Source organism: Ursus maritimus, unplaced genomic scaffold (assembly GCF_017311325.1).
Source record: "Ursus maritimus isolate PB19 unplaced genomic scaffold, ASM1731132v1 scaffold_28, whole genome shotgun sequence".
NCBI lineage: Eukaryota > Metazoa > Chordata > Mammalia > Carnivora > Ursidae > Ursus > Ursus maritimus.
Genome location: NW_024425341.1, coordinates 5,152,946 through 5,165,515, shown reverse-complemented (window position 1 = coordinate 5,165,515; position 12,570 = coordinate 5,152,946). Strand labels below are relative to the sequence as shown.

Below are 12,570 nucleotides of genomic sequence, written 5' to 3'. Positions count from 1 at the left end.
AGACATTCTTCAAAGATGATATACAAATGACTGACACATGAAACAATGCTTAGCATCACTCATCATCAGGGAAATACAAATCAAAACCACAATGAGATACGACCTCATAGCCGTCAGAATGGCTAAAATTAACAACTCAGGAAACAACAGATGTTGGCGAGGATGCAGAGAAAGGGGAATCCTCCTACACTGTTGGTGGGAATGCAAGCTGGTACAGCTCCTCTGGAAGACAGTATGGAGGTTCCTCAAAAAGTGAAAAATAGAGCTACCCTATAACCCAGCAATTGCGCTACTAGGTATTTATCCAAACATAGTGATTTGAAGAGGCACCTGCACCCCAATGTTTATAGCAGCAATGTCCACAACAGCCAAAAATGGAAAGAGCCCAGATGTCCGTTGACAGATGAATGGATAGAGAAGATGTGAAATATATATATAGTGGAATATTACTCAGCCATCAAAAAGAATGAAATCTTGCCATTTGCAGGATGTGGGTAGAGGGTATTAGGCAAAGAAAAGTAAGTCAGTCAGAGAAAGACAAATATCATATGATTTCACTCAGATATGGAATTTAAGAAACAAAACAGATGAACATAGGGTAAGGGAAGGGAAAATAAAATAAGACAAAAACAGGGAGACAAACCATAAGAGACTCTTAAGTATGGGAAACAGACTGAGGGCTGCTGGAGGGGAGGCGGGTGAGGGGATGGGGTAACTGGGTGATGGACATTTAGTAGGGCACTTGATGAAATGAGCATTGGGTGTTATACAACTGATGAATCACTAAATTCTACCTCTGAAATTAATAATACACTATATGTTAATTAAATTGAATTTAAATAAAAAATTTTTAAAAAGGAAGCTTTTTAAATCACGTCCTGGCATTTGAATAATATTTTAAAGTTATTTTCAGTCAACACTTTAATGACCCACTGATTTCATCCATCCAGCATGGCTCTTGCTGTCAATCGGGCTCTTGTTCCTTGATAGGTGATTTTGTTTTCCTCTTGTAGATTTCAGAATTTTCTTTTCACCCTCATTTTTAATTTCAGATTTGCTTTTCCTTTAATGCCCTATTTTTAACATATGGGTCCTTTCTAAGGTCATTTTCTTATTTTTTTTAAATCAAGAGAAGCTTTCCTATTATCCCTTTAAATATTGCCTTCTATTTTAATTTTTCTCTCCTTCTGGAAATGCTATTATCTGGATAATGACAGTTCTACTTCTATTTTCCTAACTCAATTTTATTATTTTCTTTTCTTTTTTTAAATTCTTTTTTATTCTTTCCTGGGAGAGTTTGTGAATCTGATATTATAAGTTGCTAATTCATTAAATAGTGTATATCCATCCTGCTATTTTCCCATCTATTGTGACTTTTTTCTTGTTCACTTAGTTATTTTTAAAGATTATTTGTTGCTCTTATATTCTGCAAATAACTTCCCTTAGGTTTGGGGATAGCCAAACAATTTCAAAGTGAATTTATAAACATGTTTTTGACATACATTAAAGCCAAATTAATGTGGGGTGTGGCTGTATTTTAATGTTTTTACTATGATGTGGGCTAGGGTCTGTGAAGGAAAGAATGACTGTAGACTCCAAAAATCAAACTGTTCTTGCTCCTGATAAAGGCAGGATGCAGTAAGGTCTCATTAAAGTAGTAAAAACTAGGGGCTGCAGAAAAACTGGTGTGTCAGTTATAATTTGGGATATGAAAAATGATTGGAAGAGTCTATATTTGACAAGGAATTGTACTGGAGTCTTCTGCATTCAACAGCTGTCTCATAATGGCTTATCGAACCAATTTAAATTTATAAAAGTCACAGTGTTTGCAACAGTCTCCCCCCCCCCCCCATATAAGCATTTCACCTGTTTGGAAGATATGTAAATGCAATAGGAGGAGACTCGTTGGCTCTCAGTAACTTGAGCATTTTTATCTTTGTTCTTTCTTCTCGCTGAAACTAGAAATTACTTCAAAAATCATTGGTCTAAGTACAAGATATGAACGAAAGCCTCAACCAGGCACCACCCTAATCTGAGAATTGAAATTTTCACAGTCTTTCCTTCCTTAACAGTAAGGCCAGTATGTGTGGGTGTTGACAGTAGGCCCTTGAACTCTCCCTGGTTAGCCCGCCGACACAGGTTACCGAGCTAAGCTACCTCCAGGGGCAGCAGAGCGAGCGGAGAGCCCTCAGCTTTCCCGCTGCGCGGCTGGCCCTTCTCTCTCCGGGTGCGCACCTGCCGCGCTCAGCGGTCCTGCGCGAGCTGCGCCTCCACCTTCCTGAACGCTTCAACTGCTGTTACAACGCCAGCTTGGCTCCAAGAGAGCGGAGCCATGTTCCTTCTTCTGGTCCTCCTCACCCGGCTTGGAGAGCTGCACGCAGATCCCGGTAAGTCCAGATACTCCTTACCCCTTGCCATCCAGGCCTGCGGGGGGATGGGGATGGGGAACTGTGTTAGCTTAGGGAGCTGTATTCTTTGGTCCAGGCCCCAGGCCCAGACCTTACCCCAGCCCCGCGCTCTCCCTACCCACTTTCTTCTTGCCCCTCGCTTCGGCGTCTGTGGCCAAAAAAGTAGAGGCAGCCTCCAGGCAGAAAATCTTTTCACGTCTCTGGGATGGCATTCTTGTCTGTAAAACGGACAAAAATGAAATAATGGGGTCTTTTCCACACACAAAATTCTGCTATTCTAGAAATAATTGCATCGCCGTAAAGAACCTGTTTGTCAATGATTTCCTGATTTGGTCACTGCTGTCCACCTGCTTCACTGAAAATTGCAGATCACTCTTGTATTCACTATTCTGTATCTTTTCCCTGCAAATGATCCCATTTTCTTGCTGTACCTGTGTTTCTCTTTTCCACACTTCTTTTACGATACCATAGTTTGTTATTCAGCGTTACCTAGCCAAACTGTCAAACTGCCTATCTGGGGATCTCTTTATGTGTGTGTGTGGGTCTGTCTGTCTGTGTGTAGAGAGTGAGAGAGAGAAAATAAACACTTGACATCTTGACAAGGGCCAAGAACTTTGTGGGTAAGAACCACCAGACCAGAAACACAATGGAAAGGAAGGGTAGATACATAGATAACACTGAAAAATATTTGGTAATATAGAGAAACAAATGAGGGATTAGATTTAGAAATGGATAATGTAGGATTGTAGGTATCAAAATAACTTTCCTTATTTTTATTTTAGGTCCTCATAAAACATTTCTGCAGACCACGGTTCCTGAGAAGATTGCATCATCTGATGCAAAAGGAAATCCAGAAAATAATGTAATTGGGAAATATTTTTATATCTTAAATTGTGTTAAGTTGCCTTTACTATCAAGACTAAAGTTGCTGAATGGAGGCAGGAACAGAATTCTTGGAGGCAGAGCTGACAGCTGGAACTGGGTTCACAACAAGGAGCCATTTGAAGTGTATGAATATGTATGACTCTGTATGTGTGTGTTTCTGTTGAGGTGAAGGATTTTAGGGATAGGATCCACCAGGGCCAGGATGAGGGAGAAGCAAAGTGCTTGATTCAGGCGAAAAATTTAAGGGACTGGAAAAAGAATTCCCGCAGGACCAGGATTAAGGTATGGCCGGTGGGGTGAGTCAGGGTCAGATACCGTCTTTCTTTAAAACTTTGATAATTTGTTCATCATGAATATTTTTTTTGCACTAATTTTGATTGTCTAAAATATTGTATTGAAATAGTATTTTTTTGTCGGATTATTGAGTTTTCTTTTCCCCACTCCTAGCCCTGGTGATTTCCTCCAGCTACTTGCCACATCTTTCAGAGTCTGTGAGAAGCTGAAAGATGATCTGTTAATTAGCTTGTAGAGAAGCCTGGATATTAGTACATATTCCTTCTGTAATTCCCCAGGAAAATCTACTTCTCACATGGTTTCTTCTACTATAGGATAATCTAATGCTAGTCATAATTGTGGGTTTCCAAATTAATTTTTTTCTTTTTCGTGGTGTTTAAAAACCTTCCTTCTGTGTTTTACATAAGGATACACTGTATCAGGTTTCTCCCTCCCCCATTACTCTTTGTTTTCTGAAGGTTACCTCTCCCCCCCATATTCTATTTCTTTACATTTTCTTCCTGTAGTAGCTGGGTTTTCTTTACCACCCACCCTCCAACCTCCACCCACCACCCACCACTCACCCTCCAACCCCCACCCACCACCCACCACCCACCAAGTGAATTCTTAGTCATGCAAAGTATATGAGTGTTACTCCAGTTTTTGTTTTTTGCTTTTTTCTGATTGGAAAGAAGGGGCTCCGCTGGACTTGTTTAGTTTCCTTCTTTCCAAAATGAATAATACCAACCCTCTCTCTCTATTATTTATCACTGAGCAGATGATCTTTGAGTTCACCCTTGTCCAATCTCTAGCATTTTAAAAAAGTCATTTAATAATATGAAAGTTCAGTGTGTTTCTTTTAACTATAATAATTTTAAAAGCTTCCTTTTAATATTTTTGCAACAGAAAATTATTCTTAATGTGGGGTGTGATTGTATTTTAATATATTCAATATAATATGAGGGAAGACCTGCAAAAGTAAGAATGCCTAGGAGGCACCTAGAGACCTCCCAGATTTAAGAAATAAGAACATTAATTAATGTTAATATTAACCCAATTAATTTTGAATTACTTCTAATTGCTTATGCATATGTACATAAAGATAAGAAAGAAGTATTGCATGGTGCATACTAATTAACGTTAAATACTAAACATAATTTGTTGTTCATCTGAAACAAATTTTAAGTATTGTTGACTAAGAAGAGAGGTGGAATTGAATATAAGAAAAGCATTTATTTGGGGTCGCAGAATTGCATTTCAAGAAGCACAGATTCAGGAGCAACCCAAATTGTGTCCCCCCAGGGGACAAAAAAAAGGTTTTTAAGACAAAAGGGGATTTTCCTGTATGTTGCCGACAAAGAATTTTGATTAGTGTTCGTGGCAGAAAACTAATCTTGGCTGAATATAATTGATTGCTAAGGTGATCACTAAGGAAAGCCTCTTCCTATAGCAAGTGCTTGGTCTGAGTTGTTGGAATATCTGCAGTTTGGCCCAGTTCACAGCTTTGGCCTAATTCAGAAGTTCATGGTTCTACCCTGTGAAGACATGCATAAATCCCATTTTTCCTTAATGGCCTCCTGGATCCATTTTAAAACCCCTTGATATAAGTGACTCCATTTCATTTCACTTTTCACAGTGTCTAAATTATGTACCTTTTTTTTTATTTTAATGTCTTTTTATTATATTATGTTAGTCACCATACAGTTTTTGACGTAAAGTTCCATGATTCATTAGTTGCGTATAACACCCAGTGCACCATGCAATACGTGCCCTCCTCACTACCCATCACCAGCCTATCCCATTCCCCAACCCCCTCCCCTCTGAGGCCCTCAGTTTGTTTCTCAGAGTCCATAGTCTCTCATGCTTCATTCCCCCTTCTGATTACCCCCCTTTCTTTATCCCTTTCTTCCCCTACCGATCTTCCTAGTTCTTATGTTCCATAGATGAGAGAAATCATATGTACTTCTTTCTTGAATTGTATTTCTCTGATGATCTGACTTGCCTTAACAGTTCCTTGTTTTACAGAATTTGCTTATAAAACTCCTTGCAATTGTTCCATTTATAATGTAACATAGTTTCTACAGTGGTCACATATAATTTATTCCTTCTTTTTCCCAATGAACATTTAGTGGTTAAAGAAACAACAACCACAACACTGGACATTAGCATTGTGAAGTTAACAACTCTTATCGTTGTTCTTCTTAGCTTGCTTTTGCATTCTTCACCATAATGTTGTATCTCTTAATTGACGATCTTTTAAAACGTTGTCCACTGACAAAACCAGAATGTTGTCATCAAATTTTCTTGTCTTCCTCTTCAACACCACACAGGATGATTTCTTCCATGCTGGAAAGCCATTTAGCAGCATCCAGATAAAAGAACTGAATTCTTCAAGGTATTAAAACATTTCAAAAGGTAGAGCAAGTGCCATACTAATTATCCACTTCAAGTTGGAATTTCTTTTCCTGTTCATAAGGAATGTTTTCCCTTTTGAGAACAGACTTGACACCAGAGGAATACATTTGGAGGATAGGGCTCAATTCTTTCTTGAACACGTTCAGTTTTATTCAATGGAGTACTAAAGTCACACTGCGCACCTTTCAGTTTGCAAAATCCTATTGCTAAAGAGAGAACTCTGAAAAAGAAATATGTAGGCCTCACTCAATGAGAGATTATTTAAAAACTCAACAAGAGTATTTTGGGCCTTGTTTTAGAATTAAAGCATGATTTCAGTGCTTCACATAAACTGAGGGTTCTCCCAACTGTACTTGTTCAAGAGAGCCAACAGATTTGGTGAGTGCAAGAGATTTGAAGAATACCGAACATCAGCAAAATCATAAAAATCTTTTAATCACTTACTTCAAACAGTACAGGTGATGAAGCAAGCGAGCAATATCGTGACAATAACCTCACTGTCAAGGAAAGGACATCAGGTGCTCTTTGATGTGGCAAGGACAGCCAACACCTTCTTAGAATCATTCATGCTTTGCTTCAGTTTCTTTTTTTTCTTTCTTTTTTAAAAAAAATTTATTGATTGATTTTTATGAGAGAGAGAGAGAGAGAGAACGGGCATGGGAGAGTGCACGAGTTGGGGGGAGGGGCAGAGGGAGAAGCAGGCTCCCCGCTGAGTAGGGAGCCTGATGAGGGACTCTATCCCAGGACCCCGGGATCATGACCTGAGCTGAAGGCAGATGCTTAATCAACTGAGCCACCCAGGCGCCCTGCTTCAGTTTCAAATAAACATTTTCTGCATATTTATACTAACACCTACAAAAATTCGTACTTATGTTATCTCCACAAAAGTAGTGTGATTTTTTTCATTAACTCAATAAGGGAGTCTCTATACAAGTTTGCTGTTGTCTCTGAAGTCTTATTTGGAAGGGATTTTACTTTCGAATAGCCTTATAAGCAGGCTCTGTTCTCATTAGAAAAATGCTATATAAGCAAAGGAAACATGTTTTCTGCATTGTGATTACTTGCACCTGGGGCTGTGCCCTAACAATTGACATGTGTAGATCTCTGGTGATTCATGTAATTGCATGAGAAACCATTACATTCTTTAATTATCACAGTGGATTTCAACTGGTCACCTGAAATCTTGCTTGCAATTTTGGAATCAGAAAATGCTTCTGGTAATTGTACATTCAAATAGTCATCTAAGTAGAAAGATGGATGATACACTCTGTGCAAAACCAATACAGTGTCTGTTGCAATTCTTATATTTTTCAAATTTTTCTGTGTCCAAAAAATTTGTTGTATCACCTTCTTTGGTACTATATGAGGAAATCATTCATCCATTTTGCTTAGCTGTTAGTGTATGTGGGTTTATATTTGACTTTCCACTATTTTTGATGTTAGATGAACAATTGCATACTGTACAAAGAGCTTCAAAAGGACTTTTTCTTCAGTTGGTAAAACTGTTTAAAATTTTGGCATTTGGGGTTTAAATATACACAAAAAATAGATAATAGTCCAAAATATTTCAAAAAGAATTGAAAATACTGAATTTGATAATCTCACAGCTGTGTTGGTGACTCTGTCGCAAGTCCAAACTCACAATTAATCATAAATGAGTTGAACCATTGAAAGGGTTGCAAACTTGTAAAATAAACAATACATTGAACTTGATACGTGATTCAAAAAAAATAATAATAATGACTTCCAGTTTGCCTGTAAGGGCTAGTTGTAAACACCGTCTTCCTGAACAAACCCAGAGCTAATCTCACATAAGGTTTTGGGAAGGTTCATGTTCAGGGATTAGTGGGCTTTCGGAAGGGAGAGTGTTTAGGTATAGATGTGCTCTCGGCTGTGTTAACGTGGTAGAGTAAGGCTCTTGTCGATCATCTCCTCAGTGGAGTGAGACATTTACTGACGCTTCCGTAGGGACTAGGGCTGTCACTGATTTGCTGACTTCCAGAAGCTAGTTATTTGAGGGTGGCTCTTGGTGATTATCTGATTTTCTGATTGTGCGTTCTGACAAGTTCTACATAACAGTGGTTACTTGTTCACGACTTGGGACTCTGGCCAAAGAAAGCCTTTCCCCTTCTTGAATATGAAAAATAAGTATTTTTAATTCTCAGTCTCTTCTTTTGGATTTCCCCCAGACAAACCTACATGGAGAGTTGAGAGATCCTATAGGTCTTTATTTCTGAAGGTATGATATTTGGCTTGTGTTGCCATTTAAATGATTTAAACACCAGCTATTGTGGTGGAAAAGAGCTGACTATGAAAGTTCTGTAATTTATTGAAAAAACCTGAATACAGAATATTTCGGGTGTTCTGACAAGGTCGGTACAGGGCCGAGGATAAAAATCATTAAATTAAGGACATGTCCATATGTACAGGATGCCTGGCAACTATAAACACACACCAAGATCTATTTAGGAATGAAAAAGAAATAATTTACTTGCACATTTCTGAGTGTCCTAAATGACTTCTTTGAGTTAGATAAAGGGATTAAAGGCAGCTGAGGCCTGTTCCAAATCCTCATGTGGTTTGATCAAATAGAACACTCATTACCACCTGTTACACAAAAAAAGAGACCCATTTCATTTAGCGGGCAGAGAAAGAAGTAATAATAATTGTTTTTCCTTTTCTTCTCTCTTCCTTGGTTTCTGGGCTGAAAAGTATCATGGTACAAACATTTTGCCCTAGAAACTGATATTAATAACAAATCTTGGTAAAATGATGATTCCTCTTAAAGCCTGAATTGCCTGAGCCAAGGCTATTTAAGGGAAAATTGGAGCACTAAGGCAGAGTCTCAGGGTATTCTCCGACATAACAAATGTATGCCAACTGAAGCCGCTCTTTACAACCCCTTGGAACTTGATTTTTATTACTATTCTTTGGTGTTCACGTCCTAGTATCTTATAGGTTTAGTGTAGTGTTTTCATGTTGCTTGGTTTTATTTACATAATAATGTTTGCATACTTTGCCCACCACAACCACCAGACTCCTAGTTCTATTTTAGATGAATTTTGTGAATGATGGTGGTATACGTAATTCCTTCCACAAGAACAACCAAAATGAACAATGTGAAAAATCTTTTTCATCATTCCTGCAACTACAAGTTTTGCTAATAAAGCAAACCAAAGAAGACATGTCCACATATAAAATATGACTCCGAATATCTTTGAGATCCTCACATTCCCCCCCAACCACCCTGCCCCCATATAAAACAGTGAAGGTAGGAAATTCATTAATTTCTGCTTAGTTAGGAAGAATTATCAGTGTGCCGCAGAATGTCCTCCAATTCATTCCAGCAATGATGTAATATGTTCTTAACAGGGATTTATAAGTCAGTTTCTGTGACTAATTTGATTCAAATTAGTGTTTTTGAAATATTTCGTGGAGGATTTTTTGGCCCTCGGGCACAGATGTATACTACGATCCTCCAATTTCATAGCACACTATGATTAATGGTCCCATCAAGCCCCTTATTATTATACTTTTTCCCTTATTCCGAGTCCCCATTCCCATTTCCCTCTTCCATCCAATGATAACCATACCTATGTACTTGATATATGTCTTTATATCTGTCATTCCATTTGTATTATATTTCAGTAGACAGAATTCTGAGGTGTCCCTCAAGGGTCCTACTTCTTGATGTGCACCCTGTGTAATTCTCTCCTCTTGAGGATCAATGAGACCTGTAAATATGAAAGGGTGGCCACTGCATTGATTAATTTATGTTTTTGAGACTCCATCACAGCTTTCTGGAGTGTTTCTCCACCTGACCTCAAAGAAAACACAAACTGCCATGTTGTGAACTGCCTATGGGGACCTTGTGGCGAAGGAACCATTGGAAGCAAGCATCCTTGAGCTGAAAGCAACCTTGGCATCCTTCCCTTTAACCCCTGATAGTCATTGATCTTTTTAATGTCTCCATAGTTTTGCCTTTTCCAGAATGTCATATAGTTGGAATCATACAATAAATAGCCTTTTAAGATTGGCTTCTTCCACTTAGTAATATTCACTTAAATTTCCTCCATGTCTTCTCATGGCTTGATAGCTCATTTCTCCCTAATGCTGAATCCATTGTGGGGGTGTACCACAATCGATCCATTCAATTACTGTTAACATCTTGTTTGCTTGACAATTTTGGCAATTATGAATAAAGCTGCAATTAACATCTATGTGCAGGTTTTTGTGTGTTTTTTTATTTTCATCTCTTTTGGGTAAACACCAAGGATTGTGATTGCTGGATCATATGGTAAGAGTATATTTAATTTTGTAGGAAACTGCCAAACTGCTTCTAAAATGGCTATACTATTTTGCATTCCTGCCAGTAGTGAAAGAGAGATCTTTTTGCTCCACATCCTTGCTAGAATTTGGTGTTTTCAGGGTTCTGGATTTTGGCCATTTTAATAGGCACGTAATGGTATCTCGTTTTAATTTGCAATTCACTAATAACTTATGATGTGGAATATCTTTTCATATGCTTATCTGCCATTTGTATATCTTCTCTGGTGAGGTTTCTGTTTAGTTCTTTTGCCTTTTTTTTTTTTTTTAAAGATTTTATTTATTTATTTGACAGACATAGAGACAGCCAGCGAGAGAGAGGGAACACAAGCAGGGGGAGTGGGAGAGGAAGAAGCAGGCTCCTAGCGGAGGAGCCTGATGTGGGGCTCGATCCCACAGCACTGGGATCACGCCCTGAGCCGAAGGCAGACGCTTAACCGCTGTGCCACCCAGGCGCCCCTCTTTTGCCCATTTTTAATGGGATTGTTCATTTTCTTTTTGTTGAATTATAAGAGTTCTTTCTGTATTTTGGATAACAGTCCCTTATCAAATGTGTCTTTTGCAAATATCCCTCCCAGTCTGTGGCTTGTCTTCTCATTGTCTCAGAATCTAATCAATTAATTTCAATTTATTAATCTTTTATTTCTTGCTAATTGCTATTTGCATTTCATGTAAGACATTTTTCCCTACTGCAGGGTTATAAAATATATCCCAGTGTTTTTATGTAGGAGCTTTATATTCCTTTTAACATTTAGTCTGCGATATATCTGGATTTCTTTTTCTATCATGAGATAGAGAAGTCGAACTTCATTGTTTTTTCCATGTGGATACTGAGCAGCATGTATGGAAGGGCATTTATCCTCCTCAGATTACAATGGTGACTTTACTGAAAATCAGATAAATATATATTTGGGGCTCTTTCAGGATTCTTTATTCTGTGCCATCAGACTCTTCTTCAAAACTTTGGCCCATATTTCACTGCCCTAATTACTGTAGCTTTGTAAGTCAATACAGGTTGGTGTAGGCACTCCTACCTTTTTTTTTTTCCATATTCTTGTCTTGACTATTCTAAGCTCAATCAACTTGTTCATATCCACAAATGACCTGCTCTGATTTTACTGAGTTTGCATTGAATCTATAGATAAATTTAGGGGAAATTGAACAATATTGGGTCTTCCAATTCTTGTACATGATATATCTTTCCATGTATTTTAGGTTTTCTTTCAATAAGTCTTAGTAGTTTTTAGTGTAGATGTCTTGAAAACATTTTTGTTAAACTTATTCTCAGTTTTTTTGGACATATTTTAATGCTGTGATTAAATGTTTCTTTATGTCATACTTACCTGTGAATAGAAGCTGGATTATCAAAAGTTGATGAGACTTGTTTTATTATCCTTCATGTGATAGTAAAATGGTTTCATTTTGATAAATGTTATATGTGCACTTGAATATTTCTTTTTCAGTGATTACGTGTAGTGTTGCATATATGTCAGATAAATTTAGTTGATAATGCTGTCCAAATCTTTGTAGCCCTACTGATATTTCTCTTGGGTCCTTAATGTAACTTCTTATAATTATAAAATCTCCACATATACTTTTGAATTGTATGTAACTCTTTTTAGTTTCATCAATTTTTGTTTTATATATTTTGGAGATATAATATTAAGTGTGTAAAATGTTTAAGATTGTAGCATTTTAACTTTTAATTGATGCTTTTATCATTATAAAATGTCCCCCTTTATTTCTTTTAAGTCATTTTGAATTATATTACATATTCCTTGCTATTAATATAGCTACACTATCTTTCTTTTGGGTATTGTTTACATAGTTTAATTTTTAATCCTTTTATTTTCAGCGTTTTATGCTTTAAAATGCTTCTCTTTTATAAAGAGTATAATAATAACAATTATTTTTTAAAGGTTTATTTTACTTTATTTATCTGAGAAAGAGAAAGAGAGAGAGAGAGCAAATGGGGAGAGGGATCTCACGCAGACTCTGCTGAGTGTGGAGCCCAGTGCAGGGCTGGATCCCTGACCCTGAGATCATGACCTGAGCTGAAATCAAGAATCTCCCGCTTAACCTACTGAGCCACACAAGCGCCCCATATAATTATTATTTTTTTAAATCCATTTGGTTTTTCTTAATTTTTCCTTCCTCTGTTCTTTATAATCCATGATGTGAATATTATTCTAGTTTATCTTTTTAGGCTATTAGTGATGCATATTTTATTATTCTTTTAATGATTACCCTGTGATTACTGAAT

The 12,570-nt window shown here is 37.4% G+C and overlaps 1 protein-coding gene across 1 annotated transcript in view; it reads left to right on the top strand.

Moving 5' to 3' along the window:
- Positions 1 to 1,582: 1,582 nt before the first annotated feature.
- The window catches only part of LOC103659148 (disintegrin and metalloproteinase domain-containing protein 5-like), a 163,794-nt gene continuing 152,806 nt past the window's right edge, over positions 1,583 to 12,570 (top strand). Inside the window, exons 1-2 of the mRNA XM_040643170.1 lie at positions 1,583 to 1,638; positions 2,127 to 2,387. Of these exons, the coding sequence (XP_040499104.1) occupies positions 1,583 to 1,638; positions 2,127 to 2,387 (317 nt within the window). The remainder of the gene's footprint in view (positions 1,639 to 2,126; positions 2,388 to 12,570) is intronic.